General features: G+C 62.5%; 1 protein-coding gene across 2 annotated transcripts; it reads left to right on the forward strand.

The window, feature by feature from the left end:
• Positions 1–1,230: 1,230 nt before the first annotated feature.
• VSTM2L (V-set and transmembrane domain containing 2 like) lies at positions 1,231–12,957 on the forward strand. 2 transcript variants are annotated; one of them, XM_071446686.1, is made up of 4 exons: positions 1,231–1,499; positions 8,717–8,889; positions 9,984–10,034; positions 12,505–12,957. In XM_071446686.1, the coding sequence occupies exons 1-4, from the start codon at positions 1,391–1,393 to the stop codon at positions 12,814–12,816; spliced, it is 645 nt and encodes a 214-aa protein (XP_071302787.1). In that variant the 5' UTR covers positions 1,231–1,390; the 3' UTR covers positions 12,817–12,957. The 2 variants fall into 2 exon arrangements, with proteins under 2 accessions (XP_071302787.1, XP_071302788.1); XM_071446687.1 differs by having other exon boundaries at positions 1,233–1,499; positions 8,720–8,889.
• The last annotated feature ends 1,360 nt before the right edge of the window (positions 12,958–14,317 follow it).

The following is a 14,317-nucleotide window of genomic DNA, read 5'->3' on the forward strand; positions in this document are numbered from 1 at the left end:
GTATTTTCAAATCCAATTTAAAGAATCTTTTTGCAGCCAACATCTGTCATCTCATGGCAGAAAACACCTGAAATAATCTGATTTTTTTCAGTTTATCTAGAGAGCAAATAATATCCTTTTGATTGCTCTGTTGCATGCAGATACTCTCGCGTGAGTGACACCTGCTCTGTGCCTCCCCTGATGCTGAGGCCAGGGTTTAGGACACTGAAATGGCACCACTGGGCCCCTTGGTGAATTTTAATCTTTTCAGAAGAGGTGTAGGAATTGCACAGGTGCTGGTGCTGTGGTTGTGACCTGCTGTGAGGCGCAGCTCTGGAAGTGTAGGTGGGTTTGGCCTCAGGATTGATGCACCCAAAGGGACGTGGGGATCCTAGCGATTCCATGAAATCCTGCTCGTGTCAGGAGCAGGGTAGCTGTTCCTGCTCTCTCTGGTGCTGTCAGCCACGCTCCAGCTGGGCTCTGAGGGTGCATGTGAGCTTGCAACCCACCCCAGCTGCAGGTTTTTCCTTTTGAGACAAGTCTTGCACAGTCTGGGACAGCGATACACGGGGGACACTTGTCCTTGTTTTTCCTATAACATTTCAAAAACCCCTCCAAGTGCCCCCAGCTGGGCCCTGGCACTGAAGTGAGGCCGGAGCACCGGGCACCTCACCCGCCGGGCTCTGCCCCTCCGTCACTGCATCTGCAGCCGCTGGGGCCGAGCTGAGATCAACTGGATCGCGCTGGGCTGGGCGGTACCGGGCCGTACCGAGCCGTGCCGGGCTGGTCGGGGGAGCCGCGGCGGGCGCTGTCCCGGGTGCTGAAGCCTCCCCGGCCGGACCGGCGGTGCCCGGGGTCTCTCCCCGCGGGGCTCGGGGGCCGCCGGGGATGCCAGGGAGAAACCGTTGCCTGTGCGGGACCCGTGCGTGCCGCGGGGCTCTGGCCGTGCGGGCAGTCCCGGCAGTGCGGGGCGGAGGGTCCAGCGAGGCGGGGGAGTCCTGGTGGGACGGGGGGCGTCAGGGGTGCCGAGGGGTCCCGAGTGAGCGCGGAGGGGTCCGGGTGGGGCGGTGCGAGGAATCCCGGCGGTACCAGGGGTTCCCGGCGGTGCGGGGCAGCACGGGGGGGTCCCGGCGGGTCCGGGGGTCCCGGGTGGGCGCGGCGGGCGCGGCCCCGCCCCGCGCAGTTTGGGGATGAACCGTGGGAAAAAAACTTGGGGGGTGCGCGCGGGCCGGGATCCCTCCGCCGGGCGGGGGAGGCTCCGGGCGAGCCGCGGCACCGCCTCGGCGCGCGGCGCCCTCCGCGCGAGGGAAGAGCTCCGCAGCGCGGCGGCGCCGGGACCGCGGCGCAGCCCCGGGGACAGGGCTCGGCCCGGCGGCGCCGCCGCCCCCGGGACGGACGCGCCCGCGGCAAGATGGGCGCCCTGGCCCTGGCCCTGGGGATTTTCCACTACCTGGGGCTCTACCTGCAGCTCGGCGCCGCCTCCCGGCACCCCCCGTGGGACGCCCCGGCGGCGGGCAGCGGTGAGGCGGCGGCGGCGGCCGGGGCTCGGGAAGGGGGCGGCTGAGCGGCGGGAGCTCCCGGGGCTCGGTGCCCCGCGGGGCTGGCGGCGGGTCGGGGCGGCTCCTGCCCGGGCAGCGGGACGGGTGCGGGGGATCGGGGATCCCGGTCGGGCTCCGCCGCCGAGGGCAGCTCCGTGTCGCGGTCCGTCGCGCCGGCGGCTCGAGGAGCGGGGGGCAGCCGGGGCGAGCTGGGGTTGGGTTCCGCCGCTCCCGTCTCCGGAGCCCGGGGAGCGGCCTCTGCCTTCGCCGCTGGGCTGCCGGATGGGGGGCTCTGCACGGTGCGTCCCGGTGCCTGCAGCCACCCGCACCCCGTGTCCGTGAACCTCCCGGTGCGCCTCCCGGTGCCCGCCGCCGTCCGCACCCCGTCTCCGTGTGTCTCACGGTGTCGCCGCCACCACCCGCACCCCGCGTCCGTGAACATCCCGGTGCGCCTCCCGGTGCCGCCGCCCGCCCCGCCGTGCCGTGCCCCACGCCCCGGCTGCGGGGCTCCCCGCCGCCTCCCGCTCCTCCTCTCCCTCCGGTGCGCCGGTGGCTCGGCGGGTCCGTGCTGCCGAGCCCGCTGGGATCCACCGGGGTTGGGAAGAGGAACCTCTTCCTGCATCCTGCACCCTCTGGTGAGGGGCAGCTGGCGTAGGGGCATCTCCCTCGCGGGTACCGAGAAGGTGACAGAGGACCAAGCCCCCTCGGAGGAGGCTGCTGAGACCCTCCTCGCTCTCCGTGGAGTGACACGGGCACGCTCAATCTTAGCCCGAGCAGTGACCACGGGGACACGCTGGGTGCCCGGGTCTCAGCTCTTTTCCCCGCCCGGCTCCGGGCCCTCCCGTGTGTGGAGGGACCGATTCTCTGCCCCGAGGAGCCTCCGGGCACACGACGCCTCGGGCCATGCCAGGGTGGCAGGTGTGAGGTGTCCCGCAGTTTGTGGTGTCCCGCACCTGCCTGCCCAGGGAAGGGATGATCAGCCTCTGCATTGGGGGCTCACAGCAGGAGAGTTTCCAGACCTGCCAGGCTGGCATGCCAGATGGAAAGGTGGGTGAAGAGCCTCCATTAGCCACCGCTGCTCCCCACAGAAATTCAGCAATAGGCAAATAAATAGTGAAATGGTCGCTGCGAGGGAGCAGGGAGCCAAGGAGATGAAATATTCTGGGAGGGCGAGTGCACTTTGGAGCCACATTACAGCTTGCTACTCGAGCAGTTCTGCAGCAACTCACTTAATCACAACAGAAACCTTTATTAACGATACTGAAAAGCAGTGAATAAGTGGGTCATGTATAATAAGCCATTTGTGTTCAGTAGGTGAATACCAATTTGATAAAAGCTGTGTGTGCTGAAAACCTGTATAAATCGCTGTTTAGCAGATCGGAGACTGATCATTTCATTACTGGCTGGTGCAGCTTTCCCTCCACACCACGAGAGTCCAGCAGGTTGGAGACGTGGAGCGGGAGAGGGGCTGTGGCCGGCGGGATGGGTTCAGCCGTGGCTGCCGGGCACGGGCAGGTCCTGCCGGGCTCTGCCCATAGCAGGCAGCGCCCGGAGCTCGCCGCCATCTCTGCCCGGTGCTGGAGGCCTGGAGGAGCCTCCACGGCTCTGCCACAGCCCCGGGAGGTGTTCGCTCTTCCTTTTAACTTGTCCACGCCGGATGCAGCGAGGGAATTGACCGGGAGCAGCGAGAGCTCTGCAGGCATCGGCGAGCGGCCATGAGCATCCCTGGAGCGCGGGCGGCTCCCCCATCCCGCCACCCCACAGTGGGCAGCGGGGTTCTGCTCGCAGGGCAGCCACGCTCTGGGGAGGGAAAAGTCACAATCAAAGAAAGTCCTTTACCTGCCGCCACAGCAAAGGCTCTGCCTTTGGCCAGGATGGAGCCAGGATGGGCTCCAACTGCCCCATGAGAGCATCTGAGCCGCAGGATTCTTCCCACCATCCCTTCCCTACCCACAGTGTTGCCTCTCCCCCTTCTCTCCTCTCCTCAGGCTGGCGCCTTCAATTATTCATGCCCCCCATTGCAGCCTGTGCACGCTGTGTTGCTGCCATCGGCTTTCTCATGCGCTGGCTGGGAAGCTCCAGCCGCTTTCCCAGCCTGCTGGCTCTGGAGCGGGGCAGGGGAGCCGCGCCGTGAGGAGGAGCAGCCCGGCTCCTTCCCGGCATCGCGTGCAGGCGACATCGCCTCGCCTCAGCAGAGCCGCGGCTGGAGGCTGGAGGGAGCCGTGCCCCGGCTCCCCAGGGCGCTGCCCTGCTCCGTTCCACACACCCCAGTGATTATTCTATCAATTACTTTCATAAACACTTTGCATTCTGCCGGATTTTTGCACACTTCCTGGTGGGAATTCTCCACGCGATGTGTTTTTCCTGCTGCTGTTCGTGCAGTCATTCAACGCAATTACATCTGACACCTCTCCTCATCAAACGTCTGGGCTTTCTCTTCCCTTGAAGCGGCTGACAGACGACGGGCCAGACACTGGGAATTATTACGTTAGGACAGTGACAGCTAATTTTAATCATAACGTTCCCTGTGAGCGAGGCAGGAATCAACCGAGAGCCAGCACGGCTGCACAAGGTCCGGGGACTGTGGGCAGGGCTGGAGTGAGGTCTTGGAGTGGCCCAGAGATCTGGAGGCTCTGCACTGCTGCCTCCTTCATCAGGGCCTGCTCCAGGGGCCAGATACACGCCCAGGAGGGCACCTGCAGGGCCCTCTCCCCTTCGCGGCTCCTCCGGGATTTTGGTTCATGGTGTGAGTGGGAATTGTGCACCCTGGGACAGACAGCCCTTCCTGGCCCTGTCCTCGACAGCTCAGGCTCTCTCTGAGCTGCTCTGTTCCATGGCTGTTTCCCCTCCTGCAGGGCCCTTTCCTGCCTGGCTGTCCCCTCCCTGCAGCTCTGGGTGCCCGACTGAGCACCGGGGATGTTGGCTGGGCTCGGTTGTGACGGGTGCATTCCTGACTTGTGTCGTGTGCTCCGTGTGAAGCTGGGTTGGGATGAGCTCAGCAGTGATGGGGTGGGCAGAGCAGGGCAAGAGGGTGCTGTGTCCATGAGCACTGGGCACTGCCAGCTCTGGGGATGGTACCAGCCCCTGTGTGTGCTGTGGGCAGCTCTCGGCAGCAGCTGCCACTCTGGTGGTTCGTGTTTTGGGTGCTGGGTGTGAGACCAGGGGGGCTGATCCTGTCTGCCCCATCCCATTCCTAAGGATTCCAGCTGAGAATCCTCTCCTGGCTGCTGGGAACCACCCCCTGGCAGAGAGCAGCACCAGAGCCAGGGGTGGCTGCAGGCTGGCTGCACACACTCCTGGAGCCCCACGGGGAGCTGTCAGAAAAAGGCCGTTTTAGGGCTTTGCTATTTACACTATCAAATAACAGCTCTTCCTTGAGCCCCTTGGGAGGGAATTTTCTGAGAACTGTGAGTCCCCAGGAACCAGATGGGAGCAGCAAGTCTCCTTGCATGGGCAAAGCTCTGTGTGCCTGGGGCCAGACTGGAGACATTCACCACTGACCTCGCTCTTGCTGAGGGAGTTAAACATTAGGGGAGTGGGAAGCGCTGGGGGCAGGAGCTGGGGCAGCCCAGCGCTGTTAGAAATATCTGCACTTTTCAAGGTTAATTCCAGCTTTCTGGTCAGATGAGTGCTGTCCTGATCACATTCACCGAGTTAGGTGCGGGGTTTTTTTGTTTTTAATTCGCATGCTGCAAATTTGAGCTCCTTCTGCTGCTCATATGACAGCAAAGAGGGGCAGAGCAATGGCGCTGCCATCCCCAGCGTGTGGTGGGAGCCTCCCGGCCCCAGCCACGGCCGCGATGCTCCAGCCTGAGCGTCCCGAGGGAAGGGAGGTGGCAGGAGGAGAGCAGTGCTCAGCGCCACAGTGCTCTGCCCGCTCATGCCGGGGCCGGAGCCGCCTGCCCTCTGCCAGCAGTGACGCGGCCGTCACGCCGTGTTTGTGCAGCGCTTCGCACCGCGATGTGTTCGCAGCGCCCCGGGGTCAGCATCCCTGCTCGCAGCCTTGTCAGGAGGAGAGGATGCACAGCTGCTCCTGGCGGTGGGAAGGGGAGGGCAGCGAGGCTGCAGCCCGGCCTGTGCAGCAGCCTCTGGCAGAGCCAGTGTCCCCGCGCTGGGGACAGTGTGGGTCACCGGGCACTGGGGCAGTGCCCAGCTCTCTTCTGGGTCCACCCCGATCCCCCGGGATGGCTCTTTCCCAGGCAGGCTGTGCCAAGGGCTGGGGGGTCCTGTGGCGGCCAGAAGGGTCCATCTGTGTCTGGGTGTCCCTGTCCGTGTGCCGGGATGTGCTCGGGTGCCTTTGCTGCCGGCAGGACACGGTGCCCCTGAGGCCGGGGCCGGCGCTGTCCAGCGGCCACAGGAGCCGCGGGCTCCGGGAAGGGGAGGGCGCTGGGCAGGTCATGGATGTCTGGGGAGGGGACAGTGTCGGAGGGGCTGTGGGTGCCTGGGGACGGTGCCATGGTGGTGGATTCTGTTGGACTCATTTGCTTTTGCTGCCGCGGTGCAGCCCAAACCCAGCGGGTCAGAGCCGGCCCCGCACCAGGGATGCAGGGCAGGGTCTGCATGGTCACTCCAGAGAGCAGGGGGAGGTTTCAGCTCCCCCAGCCCCTGCCCCTGCCCAGCGTGGGACGGAGCCAGCCCCAGCCCCGACGCCGGCTTGGCACTTGTCACCCCACCAGCCCGGCTGCAGCTCAGTGAGCTGGGGTAGAGAAAGAGGCTTCTGACTCCTGGCTTAGGGGAAAAATCCCTCCCGGAGCAGGAACCCGCGCTGACCGGGTGATTAACAGGCGTTTGAAGTGTCCAATGCATATTTCATTGTCCTTTGGTACATCTTTACACAACAATTAGCCTGAGTTGGTGCCCGTGACGCTGCTCCAGTGTCGTCCTTGGTGCTTTGTGGGGGCTGTGGAAGCTGGCACAGCTGAGGAATGGCAGGCAGCAGGCGCGGTCCTGCCAGGGCTTTCTGTGCTGCGTGGGGCCTACGGACGAGGCAGGGGGATGGAGCAGGGGCCTGAGGTCATTTCCAGGTCCTTGGGGCAATGCACGACCTGCTCTTGCCCCAGCACAGCCCCATCCCCGCTGCTGGAGCCCCCTCCCTGTGCAGAGCGTGACCAAGGTGAGGGATGGTGCCCACAGAGGTCTGTCTCTGGTTTATGAGAGCACCAAGCTGTCCCAGCAGGCATTTTCAATTCTGTTTATCTGTGTTTCCCCATTGAGTTCATTTTATTTCCCCTGATTTTTATTTCCTGGAAGATTTATTGATCCTGGTGTTCTCAGTTTATGACAGGTAGCAGCCCATAAAGCACACGGAGCAGTGGCCCCCACCCTCCCTCCCTCCCACTGTGGGGACATGGCTCCAGTGCCAGTGGGGGGAGAGGGACAGGGCTGGGGTGGGCAGGGACCGGGACACTGTGGGGACAGGGCAGTGGCCAGAGTTGGTGACTTGTGCAGTGTGCACAGGAGCAGTGTCCAGGCAGCCTGGCTGACCCAGTGCAGGGTCCATGCCCATCCTGGGGGCTGCCTGGGGGGACCCTGGTCCCACTGGTGTCCCTGTGAGGGGCAGGGCTGGGGGGCAGTGAGTCACCTCTGTCCAGGTGGGATCCACATCCACGGCATCCATCAGGGAGGGCACACGGTGCTGCTGGAGGACGTATCTGAAAGATGTGTCCCCAGCAAAGGTGATGACCCTGGGTATCCATCTGCAGGATTTATGCTCCTCTGGATGTGCTTGGAGGTGGCTGAGCTCTGGGGTTAATTAGTACATACGCTTCCCAATTAAAGTCAGAAAGAAAGAAGGTGCTTGATTCAATCCAGCATTTCCTCAGCTTATCTGCCAAATTCCCATCTGTGGGAGCAGATTTTAATTGTGTTCACAGCAATTTGGACCCGGCTGGAGCCCTCAGGCCATCACCCCATCCCTGCACTGCTGGAGCTGTGGTGCAGGCTCTGCTGGGACCCACTGGCTTTGGCCATTGCTCCTGCCCGCAGGAATCCTGTGGGGCAAGAGCTGATCCTGGCTGCAGCCAGGGAATGGCTGGGTGAATGCTGGGAAATGACTGGACACAACAGCCTCAGCACCACTTGGAGCACAGAGGGACCTTTTGACCCCCCTGCTCCTCCCACAACCCTCGGTCACCTGAGCTGTTCCCTTGGGGCTCCCTCCACTCCCCAGCACAGAATCCACGTTCTGTTGTGCCAGGTTCTGGATGAACTGGATGTGGGAACAGCACTGGAACCCCACCAGGACACCCTGCCTTGGTAAACCCCAGCGCTGGGTATTTTCCTCTCTTCCCTGCTGAGATGGATTAAAGGAAAGCGATAAGTGGATGGGATTTCCATGCGTCCAGAGGGACAGGGAGATATTAGAGGTATTAACTTTTTGTCTGGGCTGGTAATAATTGGTTTTCAGAGGGATCAGGGCTGCAGGGAGTGTTGCTCCCGACAGGCTGTGTGTCCCAGAGGGCTCCCCTGGCTCCGGTGGGACCTGCACTGTGGCTGTGAGCCGAGGTGGTGAGTGAGGACAGGAGGCACAGGGCAGCCTCGGCAGTGCCCGGGCTGTGCAGGGGGCTGGCAGGGCTGTCCCCGTGCCGTGACACGGAGAAGCCACTGCACCGATGGTGGCAGCAGCGCTTGCCGGTGCCCTGCGCACCGGGGCCGCCTGTACGGAGGAACAACAATCTCTCCAGAGGAGATGAAAAGAATTCTAATTACATCTCTGAACAATATTTGTTTTGAGCAAGGAAAACAAACCATATGGCGTGTGGGAGCCTGTTTGGGGCCGCATTAAGTGAGGATTTGTTTTGCAGTTATGTCCTGATCTGAGTGAGATGCGATCATGCTCTATTTATTTCCTTCACCTCAGAGGTGTGGCAGGTCCTGCACTCGTTCTGGGGCAGGGGTCTGAAGGATGCTGTGGGAGCATGGGGCCACAGGCTCCTGCTCCTTCCCTTTCCCCCCACTGCTCTTTGCAAAGTGCCTGGGGTGGGGGCCAGGCACCTCTGCTGGGGATGGTGAGGGGACACAGGGTTGGGAAAGAAGCCGGGGATGGCTGGGACCTGTCTGCTCTGCTGCAGGGCTGGCTCTGTTGGGCCAGGCAAGGATCCAGGCGCTCCTGGCGGCTCTGCCCGTGTGGCTGGAGGCGTTGTCCTTCCCCAGGACAGTGCTCTGCCCCCCGGGCCCCACAGCCCTGGCTCTGTCTCCAGCAGCTCTCTTCACCGAGACCCCGCACGACATGACGGCGCAGGCGGGGGAGGATGTGGAGATGGCGTGCTCCTTCCGCGGCAGCGGCTCCCCCTCCTACTCCCTGGAGATCCAGTGGTGGTACGTCCGCAACCACAAGGACTGGACGGACAAACAGACGTGGGCTTCCAGTCAGGTAATGCCCCTCGTCCTCCTCCTCCACGGCAGCACGGAAAGGCAGAGCCCTCAGGCAAAGCCCTTCAGGCAGAGCCCTTGCCTGCATTTCCCGTGGGGAAGGGCTTTGTTTGCAGCCCCTGTTGGGTTTTGGTGGGACCCCAGCCCACAGCAGCACCCTCGGTGCTGACCAGAGCTGCAGAGCAGGGTTTCACCCTCTGCTCTGACAGAGAACAGCCTTGTGGTGCAGTTAATGGGCTGCTTGGGCTGCTCAGCGTCCAGCTGCACTGAGGATGCTCCAGGGACAGTGGGGCTGGGCTGTCCTGGCCGTCCTTCCCAGGCTTTCCCATTGCCAGGACCCATCCCAGGCTGAGGCTTTGTTTTTGTGCTTGTGTTTGTGCCTTTGCCTATCTCATCACCAGCTCATCCCTCCTGGCCCTGCACCCTCCATCCCTCCCTTGTCCCCTGTTTCCCTGTGTACTGGTCCAGCAAACAGCCTCTCTTTATTTCCCTCTCTGTTCACACAGAGATAAGGGCCAAAGAATGGGAAACAGCTTTGGGGATTTTAATGAGCCTTTATTGTAGTGTCTTTGGCAGGGCTGCTGCTGGTGCTGCCATAAATTGAGAAGCCTCAGGGCAGTGCTGCCAGGATGGGGACAGCTGCCAGGGGTTGAGGGTGGGCAGGGTCAAGGGTGTTGGAGACACTGGGAATGCACAGCCAGGGGCTGCTGGAGGGGACGTGGCAATGGGGCAGGGGCTGGCAGTGATGGGGACAGAGTTCCACAGCACTGATGCCACAGTGATCAGGGCTCCATCCCCACTCCTGGATCGTGGGGAGCACCTGGAGCTGAGGTGCAGTGGGACCTGTGGGTGAGCACCCCATGCTCTCTGGCTGCTGTGCTGCTGCTGCTGGTGCCCCCATCCTGGGTGCCCAGTGTGGCTTCATCTGCCTGGGTGCCTGAGTTTGCTGAGACTGGGCAGTCTCTTCTCTCTTCCCCCTTCTCCCTCTTCCTTCCTCCTTGGGGCAGCCATCCTGGGAGTGGGAAGGGGTCTGGTGGGCTGAGCTGACCATTTCTCTTCCCTCTCTGGTCTCCCCCTCCCCTGCTTTTTCCACAGCTGAAATCATCACCACCAGAGGAGCCCGGGAAAGAGGCGACAAAAATCAGCGTGAGTTTGGGTGATGGTTCTTGTTGAGGGCTCAGCAGGACATCCTGCTGGTCCCAGTGGAAAATCCAGGCTGGGAGACCTGGGTCTGCCTGGAGGTGACCGGGGTGAGGGGTGGCTGCCCTGCTCTCCCTGGCACCGAGAGGCACAGCCTGGACCCTGAGCCTCGTCCAGCATCTGAGTGACACATTAATGCCAGGGATAAAATAATCCAATTGACTCAGTGGATTAGCATCCCAAAGCCATTTAGGCTCATGTGAGCAGAATGAGGAGCCACTAATCAGTAAAATAAAACCCTCTTGGCCTTCTGCTGCCAGGTGAGTGCCCCCTGGCTGTCCCTGCCTTGGGGAGCTCTGCATTTGGGGGTGCCACAGACACAGAGCAGTGCTGGAAACCTTCCCACTGTCACCTGGCAGCCTCTCCTGGCACTCCCATTTTCCTTCACTGAATGAGCAAGGGGGGATAGGGTTGGTCAGGCATCCATGGCTTCTCAGATGGGTGCCCCCCACACCCAGGATCAGCCTCTCATCCCTGGGGAACCCTTCTCAAGGGAGAGCATCACCTTTCAGCACCCATCTGCAGGAACAGTGCATGGTTCTCTTGATGGTAATAAACCCCCCTCCAGGGGTCATGTCCCCTTTGATTAATCGACATCCACAATCCATATCCAAAATTAGGCAGGTTCCTCCAGGATCTGTTCCTCCCCAGGGTGCTGTGGCTCCCTGCCCCACAAGCAGCAAAGCAGCTGGAGCAGCCAGAGCCTGGGCTCTGCCAGACCCTGTCAGCTGAGCTCGGGGGCTGCTGCTCCCTGCATCCCAGCCAGGCCCTGCTCCAGGGGCAGGAGGGGCTACAGAGGGTGCACGGAGCCATCCTGGGGCCAGCATTCCCTCTCAGCTCAACCCGTGCATGTTTCAGCATAATTAGGCAGTTAATTGCACGCTGGGATGGAATTGATGGGTGTGCGAGTGTAACCAGGATTTATTTTGAATCATTCGAGGTCTCTGCTGCCTCCTCCAGATCCAGCCAGCAGGGAGAGGCTGGAGCTTCAAACCTCTTTTGTTTGTTGTTATTTCAAATGTCCTTGATCATTAAGTGTTTATGGAACGGAGGAGGTAAATGAGCATGGGTGGTTCTGATGGAATGTGAGGAACAGCCACAACAGCAGGGACTGGGAACAAACAGCAGGGTCAAAGAGTGAGGGGGGATGTAAATCCCAAAGAGGAGCCACCGTGCCAGGCACCCCTTGGCTGTGTGTTATCCACCAAACACACCTGGTGCTGGAAACGCTTTGCAGGGATGAAGAGCAGTGAAACATAATGGGTTTGGGTTTATTTTTTCCCCCTTTGAATCCAATGGCACAGCACAGAGCTGAGTTAGGGCTGGGCACAGCAAATCTGCCCATCCTGGCCGTGCCAGGGGCTCTGCCCCATTCCCATGGGCACTGAGGGCTGTCCCTGCCCTGCCTGCACTGGCAGAGCCACAGGAGTTATGTGCCATCATAAAATCTTCCCTCCTGAGGCTCAGTAACCTGCTGGGCAGCGGCTCCATGGCCACTGGTGGCACCAGCAAATTGGGGTTTTATTTTATTAGTTCTAAATTTCCCAGCCATTAATTTCAGTGACTCCTGGCTCTCCCAACGAGTTTTTATTTTTGAAGCTCCTTTCCCATGACAGTCTCAGCATCTGGGCACACTTGCGCCAGGGCCTGGCACCTCCTGGCCCTGCACATGGCCACTGGGCAGCCCTGAGATGCTGTTTGGGGTGGCCCTGGCTGTGACCTGTGGCAGCAGCTCCCTCTCAGCAGCCCATGGTGTGCAGGGCAGCTGGATGCAGCAGCCTGTGTGTGCTCATGTCTGTTTGTACGTGCTTGTATGTGCAGATGTGGGCAGGTGTCTTCATGTTCCAGCACTGGATGCCCCCACAGTGAGGGGCTGAGGGGACACGGAGGGGTCCTGGTCCCCACGCTGCCTCCTGTGCTGTTTGGGGTGGGTTTTGCCCCTCTCCAGCCCCGTTTCCAAACACCATAAAATCCTCAGCTAACAAATGCAGTGGCGAGTAGAAAAACGGCCTTTGCCATCCAGTGTGATTATAGGGAACAGAGCCAGGGGCCTCGGGGTGGGTTATAAATCTGATTTATTGACCCAGCCCAGAGCAGCCGCGGCTCTGGCTAGTGAGTAAGTCTTAAATTTCATTGGGTGATAAATACTGAGAGCGAATCAATTTGGTAGAAAAGCTAATTAGCCAGCGTGGTTCCGCATCGATCTCCGAGCCCTGCGTGGCCGGGTGCGAGCCAGGGCTTCCATCATCCCGCGGGCCCAGGCTGGGGCTGGGTCCCCCCACACCAACCTCGGCAGCCTTTACCATGGCCCGGCCAGCTGGCGCTGGTGGCGTGGTGTGGTGGCACACGGTCGGGGGTGGGCTGGCACTGACCCCGGTGTCCGGGGGTCCCTGACCGCCCGTCTGCCCCAAGGCAGGTGGTGAAGGTGGTCGGCAGCAACATCTCCCACAAGCTGCGGCTGTCGCGGGTGAAGCTGGAGGACGAGGGGACCTACGAGTGCCGGGTGATCGACTCCAGCGACGGCAAGGCACGGCACCACAAGGTGAAGGCGTACCTGCGGGTGGAGGCGGCGGGGGGCCCGGGGCACCCCCAGGACACCGAGCTGCGGGAGGCGCCGCTGGCAGAGCTCGCCGCGCCGGGCTCAGCGCACGCACACCACCACCAGCACCAGCACAAAGCCGGGAGGGAGCTCAAGAAGCGCTCGGCAGACACCTCCTGTGTGCTGTAGGTGGGCGCTGCGGGGGGACGCCGGAGCCCCCCCCTCCGCCCCGGACTCAGCGGGGCCATCGAGGGTCGCGCACGCCCTGCCAGAGACTGGCCCCGCACCCCGTCTTGTCCAGCCCCCCTCGCCCCCTCCCTGTCCCCCGGGGCCCGGCGGTGCCAGGGCTCGGCGCGGTGCGGAGCCGGACCTGCCGGTGCCACGGCTGCATCCCGGGGCTGTGCCCGGGGCCAGGGCATGTGCCCACGCGTGGGGGCCCCATCCCCCGGCCTGTGCGGGCGGTGCCGCGGGCTGTGCTGTGCCCCAGCTCTGTGCCCAGTGGGACCCTGCTGCCCACGGGACCCTCCCTGCCCTCCCCCGTGCTTCGCAGACCCAGCCGCCTGTTCCTGTAGGTTGCCCCGTTTAGTTGCTCGGTTCCAGCCCCACAGTGCGTGTCTAAGTTCCAGCCTCCATCCTACAGCCCGTGTGTATCCCCCCACCCTGCCCCGCAGCCCCCAGCACGTCAAGGCCTGAGCTCAGCAGAGGAAGGACGGCACGGCACATTGCTGGCACCCTCCTGGCACCTCGGGCATCGCTCAGCCAGGCAGCTGCCCGTGCTCCGTGTGTGCCCGGGAAGGCAGACACCTCCTGTGCCATGGGCGCTGGCCCCTTGCACCCATCGCTCCTCCTCCCCTCGCATCTCACACAGGATGGGGCGCTCACCCGCCAGCCCTGTCCGGCCCGGCCCCATCCCGCTGCCCGTGCTGCCGTGGCTCTCGGCCCCCTCTCGGCCCAGCATCCCTCCCCACCAGGCCACAGCACCACGCTGCCCCGGGCAGGGTCTGGCCCAGGGGCTCTTGTGCCGCAGTGCAAACAGCAGAGCCCGTCCCTGCTGCCCCCAGGGGTGACCGAGGCCGCTGGGACCGGGGCTGTGGGGAGGGAGAGGGGGGCCCGAGCCTCCCCCCCGGGTGCTGCTCCCCTGCTGCCCCCCAGCCTGCCACCATCAGACCTGCTGCAGCTAATAAAGCTCTTTAAAGGAAGCCTCTGCTGTCAGTGCTCTCTGTCTGTGGCACGGCAAGGGGACAGGGCTTTGGCACTGCCTTGGGTAAAGAGGGGCAGAGCTGGGGCTGCTGGGGCTGCTGGGGATGGGCATGAGGATGAGGGTGGGCATCAACATCATCCCCTGCAGCTGAGGGCTCAGAGCTTTAAAAGGTGCACCTGGGAGCTGCTGCCCTGAGGGGTGCAGGATACAGCGAGGTCTCAGGTGAGCTGGGGATGCTCCATGCTGTGGCCATGGAGTGCTGGGTGTTGTGGGGTGGCTGGGTCGGCTGCCAGGTGAAATTCTGACACCCACCTGGGCCCCCAGCCCAGATTTCCAGCCTGGTGGGAGGTGGGATCCCCAGAGCAGGGTGCTGGCTGCCCCTGGGCCTGGCTCTGCCTCTGCAGTGGGAGAGCAACTCCCAGCCCTGGCAATGCCCAGCCTGGCACAGCTGCCTGGAGTGCTGCAGCTCCTTTGAAGCTTGTTACTTCC

This window comes from Agelaius tricolor, unplaced genomic scaffold (genome assembly GCF_023055355.1).
Source record: "Agelaius tricolor isolate 1412-34295 unplaced genomic scaffold, bAgeTri1.0.p SCAF_23, whole genome shotgun sequence".
Classification (NCBI taxonomy): Eukaryota; Metazoa; Chordata; class Aves; order Passeriformes; family Icteridae; genus Agelaius; species Agelaius tricolor.